The sequence below is a fragment of the Tauraco erythrolophus genome, chromosome 7 (genome assembly GCF_009769465.1).
Source record: "Tauraco erythrolophus isolate bTauEry1 chromosome 7, bTauEry1.pri, whole genome shotgun sequence".
NCBI classification, from domain to species: Eukaryota; Metazoa; Chordata; class Aves; order Musophagiformes; family Musophagidae; genus Tauraco; species Tauraco erythrolophus.
The window spans coordinates 40,379,897-40,403,355 of record NC_141471.1 but is presented as its reverse complement, the minus strand read 5'-3'; the positions used below and the strand labels follow the sequence as shown (position 1 = coordinate 40,403,355).

At 35.8% G+C, this 23,459-nt stretch overlaps 1 protein-coding gene across 2 annotated transcripts in view; it reads left to right on the top strand.

Annotated features, from left to right (window-relative positions):
• Positions 1-23,459, top strand: part of TBC1D5 (TBC1 domain family member 5) — a 322,093-nt gene that overhangs the window by 125,650 nt on the left and 172,984 nt on the right. For both annotated transcript variants that reach the window (XM_086614565.1, XM_086614564.1), the window contains one exon: positions 2,174-2,309. In XM_086614565.1, coding sequence (XP_086470691.1) covers positions 2,210-2,309 — 100 coding nt within the window. In that variant the 5' untranslated portion in view covers positions 2,174-2,209. The remainder of the gene's footprint in view (positions 1-2,173; positions 2,310-23,459) is intronic.

Below are 23,459 nucleotides of genomic sequence, written 5' to 3'. Positions count from 1 at the left end.
ATGATGTGTACTTGCATTCATAATACATTTTGTTGAGCTAGTACAAAGAGTTGTTCAAGGCAATTCAGTGTTTTAGTGGAGTGTTTTATCACATGATGGTGAGATTGTAATAATTTAATGTGAAGGTGTACTGCTGCAAAAGCGGTCCGTCCTACCTTCCCTCAGTTCCTGGCTGCTTGTTCCCAAGAGCTTCAGATAGATGTTCTCTTCTTGCTACAAAGTAGTGAGAGATGACAGCGCGATCATTTTAGCACCACGCTAGCGCAAGTACCGTGACAAATAAAGGACAAAACCCTCAGGGAGGACAACAGAGAGAGCATCCTTTCAGAAATGGTCTTGGATGCATTGGTTTGAAGGAAATACCTAATGGTGGCCCAACTAGCTTTGTTTATTATTTAGTTGGTCTTCATAGAATCATAGAATGGCATAGGGACCTTAGAGATCATCTAATCCAACCTCCCTGTCATGGGCAGTCCTATCTAGGGACTAGATCAGGCTACTCAAGGCTCTGTCCAACTTGGCCTTGAACACCTCCAGGGAGGGGACATCCACAACTTCTCTGGGCAATTTATTCCAAACTCTTACCACCCTCGTACTGAAGAATTTCTTCCTAAGATCTAATCTAAATCTGTTCTCCTTCAACTTAAACTCATTTCCCCTTGTCCTATCAGTGGACACTCTTGTAAAAAGTCCCTCCCCAGCCTTCCTGTAAGTTCCCTTCAGGTATTGGAAGGCAGCTATTAGGTCCCCCGAAGTCTTCTCTTTTCAAGTCTTTTTCCCACATAACTTAGTAGGAAAATGAAACATATAGATAGTATATAAAACTAGAAAAGTCCTCAGAATCTCAGTTCCCTTTCATTTATTGACAGTAAATGGAAGGTCTAAAGCATATATGGCCAATGCCATGCCTTATAAGAACCAAAGGAAAAGCATAATTAATGATTTCTGAATTGGTAATATATCAATCCTGAAAGTGTAGGTGGATTCTATTCGATTCTATTCCATTCTATTCCTCTTTGTATCTGTCTTTGTATATTTCTTTTTACATATAATTTTCTTGAAGTTAGAAAGTTAAGATACTTGTAAACTTAGAAGTTACAGTAGATGGTACTTAAAACTCATATGGCCGTTGTAGGTAGCTACTTAGTATGCTTGGGCAAATCAAACCTATTTGGCTGGCATAGTTCTTTTGTGTTGCAAGTTAGCTACATCTCTTTCAAACTGTTAATAAATTGCTGTACAGTGACCAAAATGCAGTCTTGACGAACATACTCTTGTGCTGTTAATGCACTGGAAAGGTTGTTTCTCTTTCTTACTGCTCTGACTATAACACATCTGCTTTTCACCCTTTTATTTGCATCCTCTTATTCATGGCAGCAAATATTAGCTTCCAATACTGCTCACATAAACTTCTAACATAGTTCTTGTTCACTTATTTGATAGCGATGCGAATGCCATTCAGCAGCCTGTGATGATGAACCTGCATCACCTACTTCCTTGATTTTTGGTTTTGTACTTTTTCCCCTTTGCTCTTCATTTTTGGAATAACTTCTTTGTAAATATTCACTAGCTAGCTGATTATTTTTCTTCAAACATTTGTTTAACATCATCTTTCTAGAAAGCTAATAGAAATCTTGATAAAACTGAAATCACCCATCATACCAGTCAGTATTATCTCGTTCTCTCTGTTTTCCATGTGTTTGCATCCCTCTCTGTTGTCTTATACTTGACATATGATTTCTGCAAAAGTAGTGTTTAAAAGGAATTTTTTCTACAATGACAAGTCTGGAGTCTAGAAGAGTGATAATGATGGGTCACACCTCAGCTCTGTTCTGTAAGCTTCATCGTCCTGGAGGAGTAGCATCAGTTCTCCCTGGAATCAGACTGAAAAATGAGTTGGGGAAACTAGAAAAAGGAAGATGAGAGGCTCCTGCCCCACTTCACAGTTTCTGGAAACCACACAACACTTTTACTTGCAGTGTGATAGTTTGAGATACTATAACAATTCTTTTAGACTCCAAATAATAAAACATTTGAATGGAAACATTATTGTTCTCCTGTTAGACATCTAATGGTGATGTTATCCTGCAAAATAAGGAACTGTGTGATTGAAAAATAACTAAAGAAACACTGAAGTGTTTGTTTCTCTGTGTTTGTTTTTTTTTCCCTCCAGCTAAATACCCTTCCGGTGGAATTTACTGTTGCAAATATGTATCATTCGGTGTCTGAAACCAGTCACCCTTTGCAAACAGAGGAACAAGAAATAGGCATTGATCCCTTGCAGAGTTATTTGAACAAGCCAGCAGAAGGTGAGTTTTGTATTTGTGTATTTTTTTACTTTATACCTAGAAACCTTACAAAAATGTGTCCTGATAACTGTACCTATCGTAATTTGTGCAATTCTCTCAATGAAATTGAACAGGGCAACTTAAAGAACATATCAGAGTGTGTGTAGAACACTCTGCACTAATGAAAACCACAAAAAGTCAGCTTTCAATTACAGACAGAAACATTAACCAAATATTTAATGCACTGTCATCCTTTTTTAATCATAAACCAAACACTGACTTCAGCGTTAGACTATTGAAATGCAGCATGGCTCTGTTACACTTTCTCAAGCATGGGCCTTTTTTAGACTATTTTGTTTTTAGGGATATTTTTTGTTTTCCATTCCCCCTCTCCTCCGCCCCCCCAAACCCCGAAATTCTGCAATAAAGTTCAGTATGTTATTTTGGATGAGATTATGCGAATAAAAAGGCTGATTTTTCTTTTTTTTTTTTTGTTTGTTTGACTCAGCATCTATATTCTTATTTGAAAAAAAATGGAAGTTGAGATAGAATGAACAGGCTCTACGGGTAGAAATTGCTTTGTAAACTAAAGTAAATTAATTAAATGCAGTATTTAGAAGACCCTAATGAACAGTGAGAACAAACTGCTCGCATAATGCACTGCATGTCTGCGTTTCTTGTCTTTTCTACTTATTTGCTAGTAGTGACAGTATAGTTGGTTCCAAGAAAGTGATAAGCTTAACGAGAAAGCTCATCCTTGTCATGAAAACATTCCTCAAGTACTCACTTATACACAGTGGCACCTTAACTACCTGTAATTTTCCAGTCATTGAACACATGTACCAGGAGGGCAAAATAAAAAATTTATTTTAAATTACAGAGTTGAAACAACTTTGTCACATTTCCTAAGTCCCTCACCCAGATCAACTACTCTGTGTGGGTGTATCTGTCTATAAATCTTCTGTTTACTGGTGCTTATTAAAAAAGCTATGTCAAGTTTTGCTTAGTCAGGTTTATTACTCCAGTTTATAAGAAGCCAACGTTTTCCTTTAAAAATGCATTGGTAGAACTTCATTGTCCCTTTGAGCTAATTTTTTTTCATTTTTTCTTCATTGGTTTATAAAGCTTTTTCAATGTTAGAAAATGAGAATGAACATCTAGGGGAAAATATTTTAAAACCTGACAACTAAATGAAATAGCTTTTCTAGGTCAGTGTTCCTCCTCTATTATATTTAACATCTTAACGAGATGGAGCCATTTTAGTTTGATAAACTAAATGCATTTTTTTACGTATTTTTAGAAACTCAAAAATAATCTTTTGCTAAAAGCTAAAATAATAACCATATTCCAGAGGAAATATAGCTTACTTCTAGTCTTCGCCAAGAAAAAGATAAGTATTTTCTTCTGATTTTCTTTCCTTAAAAAAATACTGGTAATTCTGTCAATTCTGTTTCAAGCAAAAAACCAAGATTTTTACCCTGTTAAAAAAGCACTGTAAATCAATTTTACCCTTTAATGTACCCAGAAGCGATTAGTTACCTTGACTGAAAAGGTTTCTCATTTTTATCCCAACCTTAACATTTCTATGACATACAAAGTTATTAGTATTGAATTGATGTTTAAAAGTGCCATTAATTCATTTACCCCAAATGTTCATTAACAATGTAAATGTATGCTGATGTTCTATGAGACAAGGAAGTGACTAATGACTCTTCGCACTAACAACACTTAAAATGAATAGAAACTTTAGATAGCTAATCTTGAAGTAATCAAGACCCTCATTCAGCTTGGCATCTCTGTATGCTCTAAAACAGCTGTCAACTGTTAAAAATATATACACAACACACACATACGCACATGCGAAGATAAAGATATGTAAATACATGGTTCCCCAAGTCATAAAGGTTACCAACTATGGTACATTTTTTGTGTTCTATCTATGTAAATATTTTATATAAAGCATCCATTTCATCTTCATAGACTTTTTTACTGTGGAACACATACGGCATTTTAATTTGAAACGTTATATATCCAAAATAAGTCTTCGAAGTTTTAATATTTCATTTTTAAAACAGCATATGCTTAGATGGTGTTAGGTTTTTGGATACTGAAGTATACAGTTGTTCCCGTCCACACGGTCTGTCCATCGTTGTCTTCACAGAAATATTTCAAGACAAGGTTTTTCAACTTGGTCTCAAGTTTCAAGCATGATGCAGAATCACTTGGTGAAAATCTGCATCTTAAGTCTCCTGTATTATGTATCATAGAAATTTGCAAGAGAGGTGGTCCATCAGTCGGAGGTGTTCTGTGCAATATTGTGGAATGTCAGGACATCTGAATTGGTTTTTGAAGCTGTACTGAACACTTAACTCTATCACTTTGGAGGCAAAGTGATAGAAGTCTTCACTGAGACGAGGTAACAAAAATAAAGCACGTCACTGATAAGGATGCTGAAACCAAATATTTAATCATAGAGCTAGTCAGATTTGTTAATCTACATGAAGTAGTAGTGTATTTTTAGTATGTGCAACTGATAACAAAACTTGATGGAGAACCAAGAGATGTCATGTCCAGCTGGAGTTTTAAAATTCTCTCATAAGGCATTTTCATAAAATGAAAGAAATTTCAGAAATACATAGATTGCTGTTAAGTATAGCTTGTTGGAAAACTGCAGCAATAGACTACTTTTTGTTCATTTGCTGACAGCTTGGAAGGATGCATTGGATGGAATTCCAGAAATATGTTGATCGAGTCTAGTAGTACTCAGTGCTTTTATTAAAATCTCAGTGAAGTTATAGAGAGAAAGCATGGTCTATTTGGGACAGGGCTGTTAGCACCATGGAGGACAGACTTACAATTCAAAGTATTCTCGAGATTTTGGAGAAGTGGCCAGAGAAGAATAAGATATGGTTCACTAGGAACAGCTGCGAGGTTTAATTTTGCAAATGCTATGCAGGAGACAATTACCTAGCTGAACAAATAAAAGTACAGCATATCAGATGAGGTAGATGTCACTTGGAGAAAGATCTGGGCATTGATAGTGCTCAAGATTTTGTGTAACTGAGGAACTTTGACTCTTGAGTTATGATGAGTCATGAGAATGTGCTTGTTTGCAAATTTACGAAATTCAGGATAGCTTAACTAATTGATAGTCAAGTTCTTTTTTCTATCCCATTAAAATATTAAAAAAAAAACAGATAAGATAGTATTTCAGTCTTTTTCTGATGGTCGATTTGGCCTATGTTACTGTCCTTGTGTCTGATTTTTTAAGATAGAAAAATGTATATTGCATATTTGCATTCATATATGCTTTTTTTAAATAATGTTTTTAGTAGTTGGTAAGAAATTTGTGGCAGGGATTCTCACTTTTGCAATCTGATACTTCAAATGGAAGATTTTAGTTCTTAAGAAATTCTAATTTTGGATTATATCTTTTGGATCTGGTTGTATTTTAATTTACATGTATGTGTATATATGTGCATTGTTATGTTTTCTTTTGATTATATAGAAAGTTGATGGTATCTTGCTACATTTTCTGTTCTAAAATCTTCATGATATTGTTCATTTTATTCTAAGAATGTTTTTGCACTATTCCCTCTGAAAAAGGGATCTTTTTCAGACAAACTGATGAACCTTATCTTTTTTTGTCTCCAGCAGAGACTTTAAAAACCCTGAATATATGAAGACAAATTTCAGAAAATTTGCTCTTCTACCTTCTCACTGTGTATTGCATCTGGCAAACTATTTTGTTCATTTCTAAATGCTTGAGGTTTATATTACGTTGAAACAGGATAGCTAGGTTAACTGTTTCTGAGCTGCTATAATTTCTTACTCAAAGTTACAGCATTCACCACATTCTGACACAAGTTTTGAAGAGCATAGTAGGTAGTATTCCCGTTTCATTGATGTAATGAGAAAGTTGATCCTCTAAGGACAGATTGGAACAATGCATTTAATACTCTTCAATTTAATTTGCTCAATATCACAATTAATACAATTAAGGTCACTTGAAATGAAACTATTAACGAATTGGGTAATTTACTTTAACAATGTCAGTGTGTTCTCACAATTACATTTGCTTTAATTAGTGTACAAGCTATTATTTAATAGCATACTTCACATAGAAAAATGTAATGTGTTCTTTGTTCTTAATGGAAGAAAAGGGGAAACTTTAATGGATCTGAGTGGTTAGGATTTGGAGTTTGGAGGAGTGTATTTAATATCTAAAGGCTATAGCTGGTGGTGAGGACAGAGAAGGCTGATATAGGTGAAAGGACAAAGATAACTACTGGAGTGTGTGACTGAAATTAATCCAGTTGAGATAGATCAGTTGCCCACCTCAGTCTTACTTATTATTGCATCCCTCCTGATTCTCAAGGCTACTGTGGAAAAAATATGAGATATGGTAAGAGAACATTCATTATTTCCATTTTGACCACATTCTGCGTGTTTCCATTGCTCATTTTCAGAGATTTTTGCTCTTCTGGTGTTAACCTCATAACCCTGATCGCTAGAAAGTATTACCATGAAGAACTATACATGTAGTTTGAGATACATGGTTTATATCAGTGTTATGCAGAAAACAAGTAGAAAACAGAGGGGAATGAATTAATAAAGTAAAAACCACTTTTCTCTAGACCTAACAGGACCCACATGCTATCAAATAATTTTCCCAAACTTAATTCACATGGGAATATTTTGTTCTTGGGTACATCCTTTCACATTCATTCCAGGGTTAAGTGAATTTTTGCTGTCAGAAAATTGTATTATCTCCTAATCAGTCAGTAGCTATTCAGTGTTATAAGTTGGGGTTTTTGGCCCTTACAACCCCCTTCAGTCAGGGCGATAGTTCTATTGCAGATCGCCCTGTACGGCATTTGTCTGTCTCTGTTTTTAGAGATAATTTCTGTGATTACATTTAAAAGAAACAACCATAGAGGTCTACACTTCTCTGGGTGAGAATTACATTCCTGGGTAAAAGAAATTCAGAATGCAAATACAGTGAGTTCTTGAAGCCTTAATACTTTTGTATCAAATATCTTTCTATAGTATATTGTATGATGTCGTGTGTGTCATGTAACATATGTTCTTTCATCTTCTCTCCAGGGAATAACATGTACATGAAGTATAGTGTTGTGTTTTTAAGAGTGTTTTTAAATATGCATGGTACTTTGTGTTTTCATTAAAAAGACAAGATCGAAATAGAGAACCTCTTTGCATTGTACTGGCAGCAGGAGATGCTGAGGGTTATGATTGTTCTCAGTGCCTTTGGAATTTCATGCTGTGGTTTGCACCAGGCCCTGAGAATGCCCTTTGTCCTTCCTTGGTGAGTTCTACCCTTCAGGCAGAAAGCTTCATTGTGCCCCATCAGCACGGTTGTTGCTAGGGGTCCGCCTTCTAAACCCTTGTGCTGCTTCTCCTGGACTTGGCTCTTCCATTAAAGGCACAGGTATGTTAGAGGAGAAAGAGCGGTCTTCAGTCTGGTTCACTTTGTGTGTTGGATGAATAAAAGCAGGGAAGGTTTTTACATCTTCAAATGTCATATGCTAACATAACAAGCATTTTAATATTCATTTATTAATAACAACTACTGTTTACCTTGCTTTTAGTTGAGCTGCAACAGGATAGTAGTGACAAAGGCTATTGGAGCAACACAGCATGTCTTGAGATAACTCAGCCTATCACTCTCTCCTTCCATACGACTCTTCAATTTCTCTTTTTTTTCTCTATTAGAAATACATTGCCATTAAGAGATCAGTTAACGGAGAAGCTGCACGTTTAAAAATACATATATTTAATATGAAGTCCGTTGAAAACAGCCCGCAGTACATTTTTTCCCTTAAAGACCATATGTGTATGTGTGTTGACATGCCCCTAGAAATTCGCCAGTGCCTCGCTGCAGATTTGCATTTAGGAACTGCAGGAGTATTTTATGATTTCAGCTGGGGCAGTGAATGTGAGTAGCTGACACAGTCTTGTGGGTTAGCAGCTTCCAGAGTTGGATTTTCCTCTCCAGAATTGGTAGCCCCAGTTTTTTTGGTGGCGTCACGTGAGTTGCACGTTACATTAATTCCAGTTTGGAGGTTATACTGTGGCATGGGTAACTGGCAGAAACATCCTGTAGACAAACTGCCTTCAGTGGCTGGTAAGGCAGGTATTAGAGAAGACCTTTTGGACAGCAGTGCCTGTTGACCTAGAAGAAATCTAAAATGTTAATTTTGAAAATTCTACTTGAAATTGGTGTACGAAAATAACACCATTCTCACTAATGGCATTGGCACTTTACCTCAGTTCATTTATCTCAGCTGGGAGTTTCCAGTTTTTTCCAGATACAGCCCTGCCTGAATACTAGCATAAATCACTTCTCCACCTCTGTCATTCTTCTAATAACTCCTTGTGACCCTACCTTAGCAAAGACTGATTTCAGTGTTTCTTTTTGTTCTTTTGCTAGCTTTTCCCAAATCCAGGTTAAAGCTCAACTAGTTGGCTCTTATCTCACTTCCTAGTATATCTATAGTTTACACATGTGGTATAGAAGGAAACGATGCAAGTTGAATGAGAAAGATTTATTTTTTTTAATATATAATTTTTTTTACTAAATTTTACATGCTTAGAGAAGCTTAAAATACCAAGCAGAAGTTTCCATTTTATCTATAGTAACCGAACAACAAAATTAAGACAGAATAATCTGTTTTAATACAACCTCTCTATGTAATTAAGAGTATGTTAAAGCTAGCTCATTATTAGTTATGTAGAAGCTAACGATGAGAATGGAATAATTCTTCGAATATTTTTCTCAGACTATACAAAAATACAATATGAAGATTATTACCCGTAAGCACCTCACGTATTGAGTGTTTCCAGGTAATGATCAAATTATGTTAAATGACTGTATCTCCTACATGTGGAAAAGGCATATTTTCTTAATTTAAAAAAATTGAACTGTACAAGTTTGATTGTACTTGTGTATGTATAATAAAAGACTAGTAAATCAGAATTCTAGCTGAGGCCAGCATGATTGGTACAGGATAATAATGAAGTGTTTGAGTTCACTTCTGTCCTGACATACTGAAGATTGTAATTTACAAAGCAGTCTGTAAATTGTGTGTAGGTAGCTGATGTTAGAGACCTCTGTATCTGAGATTAAATGTGTGTTAAAGCATTTTGAAAGATTTTAACTGCCACAGATTTGATTATATTAGAAATTGATTGCTCTATATAACAGAAATATGTCAGCACAGATGGGATCTTTCCTGTCTTTCATGTATGTGGACATTTGTAAAGATCTGGAATTCCTTATTTTAAAAAGTCAAGGGTTCAACGTACTTACACTTAAGTGCCAAGTGATACTGCAAAGCTTCAGTTTTACGCTTCTGATTAGCTAATAAGCCTTATTCTTTAGCCTCCTTGGGTACTCCTGTCTTCGTTCTCTTTGGACGTGCAAAACTAAGAGGTGTGGAAGGGGAAAGAAAGAAAGAAAGTACTGTCACACTTATTTTAAGTGGTAAGAAATTACATCTGGTAAGATGTGTATTATTTATTGACAATCTGGCCTTTTAACAAAGAAAAATAAGCCTATGCTTAAGTTGCCACTGCTACAACCGAAACAGCTGATACTTTAATGAACAACATACTGAGGGCCATCCAGGACATAAGGCAAATTAAGCAGGTTACAAACTGCATATCTTCTGTTTAGGTCTAGGAGATCTCCCCAGCTCTGACAATTAGCTCCACTGATCAGGCGAGCAGACAGACAGAAACAGAAGGAGGCCATTTGTATCAATTTGAGGAACAGAACTAGTAATGAAGTAAAATATCCATACCAGGTAGTTTCGCCTCCGCTTTGGAACAGATATTTCTAACTGCTGGTTTCAGCTTCGTAATAGCAAATAAATAAATATGTGCTGCTTAACAAAAGCTTATTTTCTGTTGTTTACAAATCGGGAGCATAGGAATAATAATATTTCTAACCTAGAGGGTTTTTTTAAAAGGAGAAAACATTTTCTGGACATACAAACAAATATGAATCTTGGTAACCTGACAGCTTTGTTTAAATGTTGAATTTGAGTTTCCTTTCATGAAAATCTTTTCAAAGTACAGCAGTTCAGCTATGAAAACCTGAATACATTAATGATGACAAAGAACCTCTAGAATGAGCCAACATTTGTTTTTGTTCTTTTGCAACGTTTCCTGATGAATTGCACATACAAAAGTGTTGCAGGTTATTTTAATTTTCTTTTCTTACTTTGATAATAATGTCTCCACTGCTTACCTTTTTGGTTAACGTACCTTATTATTACTAATCAGCTTAATTATTTGTAGCAAAATGACTGGGAAAGATTTTTCTTTGATGTCGAAAAAGTCAGGGACCTGATCCTGATCCTATTAAAATAAATGGCTAGGTTCCAATTGACTGTGAAGGTAACAAGCCTGAGTGCCCTTATTGTCTAAGCGAATCAGGAATGTAGCCCAAGATACTGGGTTGTGATTAGTTACTTGGAGTTGCTCAGTTTTGAGAATGTTCAAGTTTCAAACATTTGGTCTCAATATTTGGCCACGCAGAAGCAGAGTGCATATAACTGAATTTTAAAAGTCCTGGTCTTCATTTTACTCATAAGATACACAATAATTGAAAGAAGGGTAAATACGCAGGATAATGGGAGAATGCCTTTATCTCTAAACAAAATTGAGTGTTAAAGTGGGAGAAATGTGCATAGCCTTTCTGCTTTTGTCTGTCTTACTGCCCAGTCAACAAAACAGCAAACCAACCTAAGTCTAAACAATACTGGATGAGGAGTATCATGGTTCAAATGCATGTATGGCAGCTTATCTTTAAATCTTGTTTTGTGTAAGTGAACTATTACTCAGTTTGGTTTCTAAATTCTTTAAGCTTGGGATTTATATGGATGTATATGTACACACACACTCTATGACAAGATTGAACACTTCTATCCGATCTGTTTTAGAAGATATTTTAGTTATTCATAAGTATCCTTGCTCAGCTTTTTCATCATGGCAGATGTTTAAATCACTGCGTCAGTAGTCATGTGACTATAATGTTTCAACTGCAGTACAAATGACACAAAGGATGTAGCAAATTGGATTTATTTCCACTATTCGTGACAATCACACAAGCTTATGACACAGTTTATGCTCCATGGCTTGATCTGTTCAAAAAGGGAAGCAGGAGTTGAGATATTTATTTTGCGTCTGTGTGCTTACTGTATCCTCTTAGAAGGTACCGTATACCAAAGAAGCTATGAAATTAATTCTCATAACCGCCATAGGAGAATAACAGGGTTATATGTTCTCATACAAATAAAATTTGAAGCAGACTGAAATGATATGCCTAGTTCATAAGGAAGTCTCTACCAGGGCCAGGAAGTAGACTCAGATTGTTCAAGGTCTGGAACACTGCCATGGTGACAGTGATGTCCTTCAGTTCTTGCTTTCTTTCAGCCAATTTTTGTGAGGCAGGTAGATAATTCACTAAAAAAAATAGAGTAACTTTGGTACATGTCAGGGTTTTCATGTTACATACGGAAACTTAAAATAAATAAGCACTTGTCAGCTTAGAAATTTCAACTAAAAGTTTTTTTTGGTAATGGAAATGATAAATATTTTAGACCGTTGTCACCTTTTTGATATTGTGAGTAATCAAATAAATTTAAGATGTTTTGAATATGTTAAACTATTCCCTAAACTTTAGTAAACAGTGGCTCAGTACAGATATATATCAATGTTTCTATTAAAACATGATTTGGCCAAAAGTTTAAGGAATGCTTCTCCAGCTTAATGGAATAGTTATCAAAGGTTGATTTCTTTGTTATTGTTTATTTCACTATTTTCTATCTCAGCATTGCCAGCTCCTGTCTTAAGCAGAGGGAAAATACTAAAACTTCTTAAGAGATTTTTTTAAAGTAAGCACTACATACTGCTTTCACTGTTTCATTATGTTATTAGGATTTAGGGGCGTAAGCTGGCTTGACATATTGCTCGATGTAACTTGCAAATCAGTGAATACAATTGTACCTTCACGCTTACCCTGCAGCTACTGTTGAGGCAAATAGAATACCTGCCTCTCTTTCCATTTCATGGAAAGTAGATGAGAAGATTAAAATGAAATTTAATGTAAGTAAACTATAATGGCCACTTAAAAAAAAAACCACAAACCTGCTCTAGTTTTCTGCTGTCAAATATCTTAATTCTGTAAAAACAGCTGGCAGTTAAATGCTTCTGCTTGGACACTAGGGTAGTAAACAATAATATGTAAACTCTGGGATAGGAAGACTGCACTCAAATTTTTGAGTAAATCCCATTCAGTTTAGTGCAACTGGGACCATGTAACCAAAATATTAGCAAGTAGCCTGTATGATAAATTTCTCCAGTAAAATTTTGATATCCCATTACAAATTATTATTATTCTTGATCTTCCTAGAAGTTAAAAGGCACAAACTTCATCCAGATAAAGCTTTTATAGTGGTGATAATTCTGTTCTTCTGAGAAATTGGATTTGTAATGGAATCAATGATTTAACCTTAGGAAAAATGAACTGTATAGGGTTTCAGTAGTAAGAGCAATTGAAGGAATAGAGTTCTCATGTAATACACATAAAAATATGTTTTCAATGATGTGAAAATCTTTGAGTATCATTATAGTGGGGTACATTTCCTATATGTTAGTCATAATATTTGAAGATACCATTATTGGTTTTGTTTACTTTTCATTTGAAATATTTAAAGGGCGGAGCAACAGAAGATAAATTTGTCCATTAGAAGGCATTTCTACTTACTTTGCACTCAAATGAATTCTCATCAAATTTGATTTGCTGACTGGTGGCCAGAACAGATGTTATCTTAATGGAAGAGAGAAGCATATTGAGCCACAGGGCCACCTCCAAACTTTTGTGACCCAATATTGGTTCATTCTTTATTGAGGTATGAAAGAAAATACTCCTTTGTGAAAGTGTACAAAGCTCCATTTTGAATTGTCATGGCTACTTGGCCGCGACATTATCGGCTACACTAAGATGGAGGTTTTATTGCCAGAAAAAGTGTAACATTAATTTTTGCTTTTCTATAAAAAAAAAACCAAAACCGAAGTTAAAAAATACTCTAGCAGATGAGTTTGTGTCTCTTGCTTATTTGAATTTGAAAGAAAGAAGGGATGTAAGTCAGAGCTTATACTGTGGAAGACTGTAGCTCTGTTATGGGGTTCTTGTGAGTATAACCAGTGAAAACTTCTGGTTTAAAAGTTCTGGAATTAAAAGTGACATTTTTCTGCAGGATTAAATTTAATATATTTTTTAAATTCATATTTTTTTATGAAGACATGACAGTTTTAGTTGTGGCATTTGCATGAACTAAAGTTACACTCTTGTAACTGTGCTGTTAGAATAACTACTTGTTCAAGTGAAGATTTTTTTTTTTTTTTAAGAAGCTGGATGTAACATATTTCTATCAGAAGCATATTTCTGATTTGGAAAAATATCATATAAACCCTCTATTAAATGTTCCATGGCTTTTTAAAAAAATAGCTTAGAAAGCCTGTTATTAAATAGTCTATGGCTCTCTTTCTCATATTTTTAATTTTTGCAGGATTTTTTTTTTAATAAAAGCAGCTATAAATGAAAACCACAGATTTAATTCTGGACATGAAAAATCTGCTGCAGATTTTTTGTCTTGGAAGTAATACGATATTTATGATATTACAACTCCTCTAGATATTGCAAGTTTAGGAAGATACTTGCAGGTTTTCTGTGATTTTGAAGACACTTACTCATATCTGTCAGATTCAATTTGAGATTCCATGGAAAAATGAGCCTGCATTTGGTATCTGGCATTTGCATTACTTGGCTAAAGAGTTTTCATTTTTTTGTATGTTACTCTGTTCCTTGCTAAAGCTATAGCTCAGAACAGTGACTTTGAAACTTTTAAATATACCTAAGTGATATTTTTTTAATTAATACATAAAGATGAATTTAAATTTAACATTATATTAACTGTGACAATCTCTTAACTCGAATACAGAGTGAAATACTTCTGATTTTTGTGAAGCTGGAATAAATTACAGCTGATAGTTACTTTCAGTATATATATATAACAAAATGGTAATAATTGCATTAAAACAATACTGAGTCTTAAGATAGGAAGTAGTGACATCTCAAAAATCATGTAGTAAATTATGTGTATAGTGGTAATCTTCTGTTTTAAGGGACCACTTACACTATGGATCCCACAGCGTGGGTCCTTACTATAATGATACCAAGTCTTTGCCTCAAGAGAGTAAAAATAAGTTACTTTATTGATTTAGTTCCTTCGTGCTATAATCACATTTGGAAAAAAAGATATGATTGTTGAGAAATTTTATTATTCAGATTTTTTTAAGGTAATTTAAACCTTTAAAGATTACTTGAGGCATTGGAAAACTGGTATGGGTTTTTGTGAAAGGAGCAGAATTGTACAACTACCATGTTCAACCGCCTCCCCTTCTGGCTTGCCACTGAGAGAGGCATTGATGGCTCAATCCAAGCCACCACAATGAAGTTTGTGCATCTTGTAATTAATCCCCTGCTTAGGTCTGTTTTTTGACCATCAAGTGATTTTCTGTTTATAAATGGACACCATTTTGCATCAAAGATGGTAAATCAGTTTTGAGACTTTGCACTTACTTTAGTAGTTCTTGTTTACCTGTTGCTCTAAAGTCTGTGTCTGGTTTCAATTTTGATGAAGTTAAGATAAAGCACCGTTTGAGGGCTTTGGATTGAGTCTGTTTCTTTCCTTTTACAAACCATATGTCAGTGCTCCAATAGGCTGTATTGTGGCTGGTTAAAACAAAATAAAAAACCCTATAAAAGGTCCCACTCTGAGAAACATGTACTAATTTCAAGCAAAAATTCTTTTCATTTGGTGTTTATGAATCGCACTATTAAAACTTTGCGTAGAGGTAGGGAGGAGTGTTTCAAAAATAAGATGTTTAAGTAAAATGACTACAAAAGCATGTAATCTTCCATTTTAGTGCCTTCCTTCTTCTGAATAAGTTATACTCTAATAAAAATTAAAGAGCAAGTTGCATTTCGAAGATCAGGTCATCGTAATTCATTGACATTAGGCCACATACCTGAATAATGTCTTACTTCAGTGAAATACATCAAATGAGATCAACAATTATGACTCATAAACATGCCTCGCAGGCATAAAACAGCAGGGAATTAGCATGTGAGGCTGATAAATATGCATGTAAATAAGCTCCCAAAGGAATAACATGGGTTTGATTGATAGGTTTAGAATTGGAACATATGTAAACCCCTTTATTCCTCATTCTGGTGTAGCTAAGTAAAGATGCATTTTACTTGTTAAAAGTTTCAATAACTTTGTAAATCTTAATGCCACATCTGCTTTTGTGTGTGCAGGCACGTGTGGGTGACACTTGAGAAACTGATCGAAGCGTCTACAGGGTAGATACCCTCACACTAAGACTGTTGTGTTTGCGTATGTACGTTGGAGCGGTTGTGTATGTGCGTGCACATGTATACATGTTGACATTGCATAATAGGAGGCATTGAGCAAAAGATTATTATGGGGTTTGTTTTACTCAGAATTTATAGATTTTAAAGTTTGCTTCGTAAGTAGACAACTGACTTGTGAGTTTTGGTATATGCACGAGGATATTTATTTTTGCAAATACGTTCTGCATTGAAGGTAATTACTATTTATATTACAGAAAGTCCCACAAGTGCTACTACATTTAAGAGTCTGGCAGTGATTCTTTATAAACTTCCATTTTTGTTGGCATCTTGCAGCTTGAGCTCTTATTTACAACTTCGAAGTACCTATCACAGCAGTATCTTTATGTTGATCAGCACAAGTGTTTATGCTGTGCAGAAACTGACATCCATATTGTTAGAAAGGTATATGACATACTTCGTGTTTATAAAACATTAATACTTTGCTCTGCCATACAGACCAATTGGTTGCCATTGTCATGTGACCTGGCATACACCTGCTTTATTACCTTTCCCTGCTATTAGGCAATAAAAACTTTTCCAACCAATGCACACTTACTGATGTTGCATCACACTAATTATGCTAAAGTGATCTTAGACCAGTGGCAGGCAAGATGCAAAACCATTTTCAATAGTATGAAGTGTGTATTGACTGTAGATTTTAGTTATGTGTGGTTTATAGCTAAAATAGTCATTCTGAGAAATTTGAGATGGGGCTGGTATCAGAGATCACAGTTCACGTGAAAATTTCACTTCTGTAATACCTGCCTTTCACTTAGAGATACCTTTCTGTGAAAATAAAGCTCAAGCAAAATTACTTCTATCCGTTTAGATTTATAGAGCAGCAGAGAATATATTTCTCAGTTAAGATGAATAAATTCAGGAGCTACTGCTTAGTTCTGAAAACCAGCTTTTTGCTGCTTAAAAATAAATAAATAAACTTGTAGCACTTAGAGACATGAGCATCAAATCTCACATGGGTTCTCATGGAGCAATTTATAGCTACCTTGTATAATTTGTATAGAAATGTTAAGCTGATCCCTGCTCCATCAGCATCAACTGCTTAACCCAGAATGTAACAGCCTGTGACACCAAGAAAAATCGAGCCCTGTGTACAGACTAGGGGAGGCGATTTTGCATAACAGAGCTGAATAAGCAGATTGCTATCAGGAACTCTGATGGACTGTGTTCATAGCTACATAGCACTGTCCTTTTTCTGAGGATGCTTAGATATCTCTTGAGCCAACAGAAATAGAACATAAAGCACTTTTTTATCATCCTCCCCCCATGCACCCCCACAACAATGTGCCCTTTTTACAGTCAGGGCCTTGACAGGCTGTCACTCAGTTTCCACTCCCCACAAGGAATGTCCTTGAATGGCCCAAAAGAAGCCAGAAAATTGTTGCTAAGTATTTTTTTCATTCACCTCTAGAATTTTCCACATTTTCTCCAACATGTGTGAAGCCACTGGGAAATATGGTTAAATGAGTTAAGCAGACATCACCCATCTGTGCATCTCAGGGAAAATAAAAACAGTGCTGTCCCTCCGAAAGCTTTCTTGGTACATAACCAAAATCAGAAGAACAACCACACTCTAAAGCTAAACGTAGGCAAAGCTCTTGCAGGAAGAAAGGGAGGAGCACTTCAAAGAAACTGCTTCTTCTGGCTTATCCTAGTCTTACTTGTGCATGGCCTCGCAGAAGGTAAGGTAGTCCTAGCACCTGTGCTCCTCCGAAGTGCCTGAAGGCTACTGGACACTGAAGAAAACATGACTGCACATCGTATCTGCTTCAGACAGCGTTAAAAACCTGGCATTCAGCCCCAGCTCTGAGTTTAAGTCCACTAACAAGCCAAAATGATCACGTTGCAGCCTCTTCCTTGTTTGTATAAATGTTTTATAAAACTAGATAGAAGGCATCGGAAGAACGCTACTTTTGCTCAGGTCTTGATTCACCCTTTAATATTGTTCGTTGCTGCTCTTTCTACTACTCAAATGATTTGTAATTTGTATCTCTCGAACGGTTCCCACTTGGATTTCTCATGCACTGAAAAGTCAGATGCCTGACATTACTGTGTAAAGTTAAGTGCTTGGGGTTAATGAATGGCATTAAATTTTATGAGGTCATGTCCAGTAGATGTTTAAAGAAGCTTAAGGGAACTTTATCACTGATAGAAATTAACAGTTGGCATGAAAGAATGCCTGAGGGAGTTCAGTTCTAAGCAAAAATAAAATTGGTGGTATAAAAACTAAAATATAGAGTCATTGTGATTAATGTAAACATTTTTGTTAGGTAATTGGTTACGTGTTGCAGTAAAAGAAATGAGACCTCACAGTTTGAAAGGAAAGAATATTATTGTATTTAGAAAGCAATTAATGTTTCTAGTCAAGTTAAAAAAAAATCTACATCATGTACAATATTTATATTCTTTCAGTAAACGTATAACCTTTGGGGCTATATTTATCAAATAGTCAAGTCTCCACTTATTTACATTATTTTTCTCTTTGGGCAAAATGTATTTTCCCTAGTGGAGTTTGTTTCATTAAACCTTTATTTCTATTCACATGCATTGCCTATATCACAGACCAGATGAGCAAATTCTGTGTGCTTAAGTTGTCCAAGGTTTGTGTTTTGGGGTGACTGATGGATGACACGAAAATTCTATTTCAAAAAGAAAATGGCTACATTAACTTATGGATAGCTCTGTTTTGCATAATTATGTGGGGAACTATTCAGTAATTACACTAGTATTCACATGCTGTAATTTTCCTCGTCTTTGTTCACTGTCATTCCAATGAGAAGAAACGAAAAACTTGTTCAGACTTATATGTTCTTTCTTGCTCTGTCTTATGTCCTGCAGTCACAGCATATAGTACTTTTTAAAATAATGCCTGTGCTCAAGTAAGACAGCTATTGTCTTGAATTTCACTCCCATGGTATGTGTGTAAATTCTGTCATATTTCAAAGTCTCTATACCACATGATGGTTATGCCTCTATGACCTCGTGCAGACCTGTTCCTTTCATGTCACTTGGGGTCTGTGAGTCTGGATGCAATGTTGGAGGTAAAAGCGTCAAGTCTGCTGAGAATGCCAAGCTCTAGTATGGAAGAGTCAAAGTTTCTTGATCAGAGCTTTTTGTCCTCTCCAGTTGGACAGAGGCATGCCATACCTGTCATACAGAGTAGCAAATCATGGTCATGTCCCAAATTTGGAAGGTGAAATTAGAGGAACAGTGAAGATATTTTAGATATTTTAGAATAGTCCCTTCCGTTGCTCTCCAGATGATTATTTTTATGATTTGATATGAATTACATACATGAAATATGCCTTTTCACGTTTTTCATAGGTAGTACTTGGTCAAAAAATCGAACATCAAAAAGCTGATGCTCTCTGATGCTGGGTGACGTTTTCGTCTTGCGCCCAGACTGTTTTCTTTTTGGCTAAAAGATATTGTGCATTTTTTGTCTTAGAGAACTGGGTAACTGTCTAGAAGAATTGACTACTACTTAACATTTTTCCTATTATTGTGTAAACTAGATCAACCTAGTCATAGTTGTCTAATTTACATTTTTGAAGTCTCATATTTCTTATGTCTCCAAATGCCTCGTACTTGCATCCTTAGTTCTGTTCTGAAGTGCCACCAGGGATTGACGATACTCATCCTCCTAACAGGAGGGCAAAGGTGGAGAACAGAAATCTTTCCCATGATATATTACATGATGCTTCACAAAAATGTTTTGTGGGGAGTTTCTTTCTCAGTATCTACAACAGAGGGACCATTGTTCGTCAAACTACCTTGCGTTGTAGTAAATAGAAATGTTTTGTCATTCTGGCTGTCAATTTGATATATTTTTATATTCTGATGCAGCTGTAGACTTTCATCTCTTAGATGTCTAGAGTTTACTGCTAATACATATATACCTTTGCTCTTCAAATTTTTCTGGATCCATCATTCACAACACACATCTACTTTTGCACCAGTAAAGTACATGGTTGGTGCTCTCCAAAGTAATGAAGGCTTGATTTAGAAGAATTCTGATTAAAATCTAGTGTTTTCATTATGCTTCGGTATATTTTGAATTGGTATTTTAAAAGCTGTAGCTTAGTACTTCTTTTATATTGTTTGGTGACTTTCTTTTCATTGGAAAAATTTAGAGAAAATGTAATGTATCACACATTTCATGTTCTCTGAGGTATCAGTCTACAGGATACACGATGTATTCAGAGAATGAGGAGCCTGAATTAGACAGCCTCATATTAGGAGTCTAGGGCTTCCTGGCTTCATCTTACAAAGCAAAGCTAGAGAGCTTTGAGCTCAGGTGTTGCTTTCTGATGCAGGTTCCTTCTGTATAGTTGATTAGGATAAGGGCTGTCCCATTGGCATCAGGAACATCCCTTTCAGGGTTGAGTGTTTAAGTCTGTGTGGCAGTGGTGTTTATTTTCAGGTTGTTGGGGTCTTTTTTCAGACCATCTTGCTCAAGTTTGCCAGATGCTGGTGCTTTCATAAGTTGAAGATATCCCAACATGATTTTTATTTTTTTTTTTTTAGCACTGCACTTGTGAATTCTCTTACCTCTAGACCCTGCTATTGATGGAGCATCTTTTAGACATCTTTAAGTTTCAACAAAATAACTTTAAACTTTACCCAGAAACTAAGTTACATTTTCAAAATCATTCACATGGTAGATTTGATAAGGAATGAGAAAAATGTGCTTTCTGTTGTGTTAAGAGTGATGTATAAAGAAAGAATCATATGCACTTCTAAGATGTTGTGTTCATAGTTTAATAAACCATTGGTTATCTGGCTACTTTTTTTGGGGGGTATGTAACGCTGCTAAATTGTGTTACATAGTTACTTTATTAAAAACATGTCTTTCAATAGAGACAAGCAGGTATCCTGTTTCTTACTAATTAAACAGATTATCCTGTTGATATAAATCTGAAGTAGCCTGTCGGACCTACAGATCTGTGTGCTTCTAGCAGTGCTCAAAGGAGTTGTGGTAGGGGAGGAGGCAGCTGCAGCTGGAAGGAGCCGGAGGAGCTGAGCTTCCTGGGGTAACAGGGATGCTGTGGGTGCCCAAGTCGGTCTGCCTGGCCCTGGGTGTTTTAGTAATGGGCTACTTCCCACATTACCTCACTTGGGGCTTTCTTCACTTCTTACTGTGTGCTTTCAAAACTGTAGCATTCGAGGAAAGTCCAGGTGTTGCCCAGGCTTGTATCTCTGGGACAATGTCCTAACTTCAAGCTTCTCATCTGTTTCCTCTTGCTCTGAGCCAAACCCCACAGTTCAGCCGCTGGCCCTCGGGAGTAAGGCCAGCCTCTCCACAGGATGCTGGGTAGCTCCGCTGTCTTTTAGTTTCTTGTGTGCCTGAATTTCTGTTTCCATTTGCAGCAACAGTGCTGCTTCTTTTATTCTGATTGTCTCCAAGCCATGAATGCTGTCTGTTGCTGTTATCCCATTCCAGATGAGCAAGTAGCTAGTTACACGTGTGTCAGCGCAGTAGCCACATGGTGCTCTGATTTCAGGCTGTACCTCTTTGCGTGTATGTGCTGGGCAAAGGAAAGTATGATGATTTTCACAGTGCTCCTAAACGTATTTACACTCAAGGAAGAAGGTCCAAGAAAACACATTCTGCTTTCAAGAGAAGCCTTTGACATCCATCAGTAGTGCTGTAACTCATTAGCCTGCTGTAGTAGCTTCCATAGATAAGAAACAGCAAAGAAACAAAGCAGAATTCCTCCTGCTCTTATTAACCTCTGGTCCTGGTTATCATGAGACCACTTCCCTAACTTTAGCAGATTGAGGCTGCATATTGCTACCATGTGGCTTCCTGGCCAGGCTGGCCTTTCTCCTTGTTCTCAGTTGAAGAGCAGCTAGCTTCTTGTTGAAAGAATAATTCTATTCAATAAAAGAGCACTTAGTGCTTTCTAATTTGTCTTCTACTATCTTTTAATCTTGGCAAAACAACAGAATGTTAGAAAACTTCTGCTCAATCTTTTTCGGCTCCGTTTTTTTCCTAGACTCAATGGAATATGTATTACTGCTTTAGAATATGAAAATCAAACTATACTTACGTATGATTTATTATCTCAAACAGAAGGATTGCATGTATCTATAAGATAGAAACGTGGTTAAAAATAGGACGTAATTGAAGTAAATTAAAGGACAATAGTAGCCTTCAAACATATAAAGAGATAGTATGTTTTTCTTATTGTCAGCGTAAATGGTCTCTGGGGACCACCTTTTTACAGTGATTGTGCATGTCTAAGATTAAGCAAAGCTGTATGACCAGTGCTATCTCAGGAGGATGCTGAGTCATTAACTCATGTTTATTGCCTCTTGCCATCTTTAGATTATTGCAATTTATAGCTCAAAGGCCTTTTAGACTGTTTATAAGTTAAAATTAGCTAAATTCTTCTGGATGCAAGTGATAAGTCACTCCGCATTTGTACATCATGGGATGTAAGTTCCTAGCGATGATGCCAGGCAGCTTCTAAGATTTTTTTCTTTCTGTCTAATTGTGGTACTTGTCCCTAGTTATACTAGATTAATCTATCCTCTGTTTTGCTAATTTTGCTAATTTGCTATTTTGTTAAGTGTATATGCTCTTAAAGAATTTGCTGAAGTTAGAGATTATATTATTTATTAGATATACAACATCCACTTCAATCAGACTACATTAAAATGTTTGTATCTTCTCCTGGAATCTTTTCAGTCACATTTGGTGATGGCCTAGAAACTTGTAACATGTTTCACATGGTAAATGATCAGCCAGGTTAAGTAGCAGATACAGGCTGTAGTGGTGAGCATATGAACAGAATTGGACGTAATTTACTATGAACCAAAGACAGGTGCACTAGGAGAAACAATAACTGGAAAAAAAAAAGTTAGAAAAATCAGATTTTACCTTATCCTGTGGATTTTTTCTTTTACCGGTCTTACTGCTGCTAGTAATAAATTCAGTCCAGGCATTACTGGACTAAATGCTTATTGACTTCAGTGGAAGTCACATTTGCTTGTATAAGCTAGTGTTGTGTGATTCCCACTAAACAGGAAGTCAAACTATTTTTCCATGTGTGTGCATTTTCTGAAGTATTTAAATTCCTATTAGCATCACAGTTAAACTTGACTTTCCCATCATGCTCAAAGAGATTATATTAAAACACCTCTGAATGTAAATTATTTAAGATTTCAGTACCATGCAATCACCTGAGAATTATTCTCAAGCATTCCTATGAATTAGTTCGATGGTATTAGAGTAAAATTCCTCATGCTGTGTATTTTATTGTTTTTCGTTTAAAGTACAGTGTATAGATCAGCCTATTCTGGTAAGCGTAGAGGCTTCATCAGGAAAAGAACTATGATAAGTAAGTCCTTTGAATATACTTATTGCTGAATTTATTTTAAATTGAGCTGCAAGGGGCTACATTTCTTAAACACTGACGCTACGATCGCATTTCAGAATCAGTCATCTAGACTTTTGTATATGTTTTCCCATCCACACTTCTTCACACCTACATTTTGCATGTGGAAAAGTGGTATGTTAATTTACAGGCTAACCTAATGACAGGGTTGCTGTTTAGATTTGTGAGCACTTAGAAGTAGTTTCACTTAAAATGGAAACCCTCTTATTTTTATGTGTCTTGATTTAAACTGAAGTGCATAGA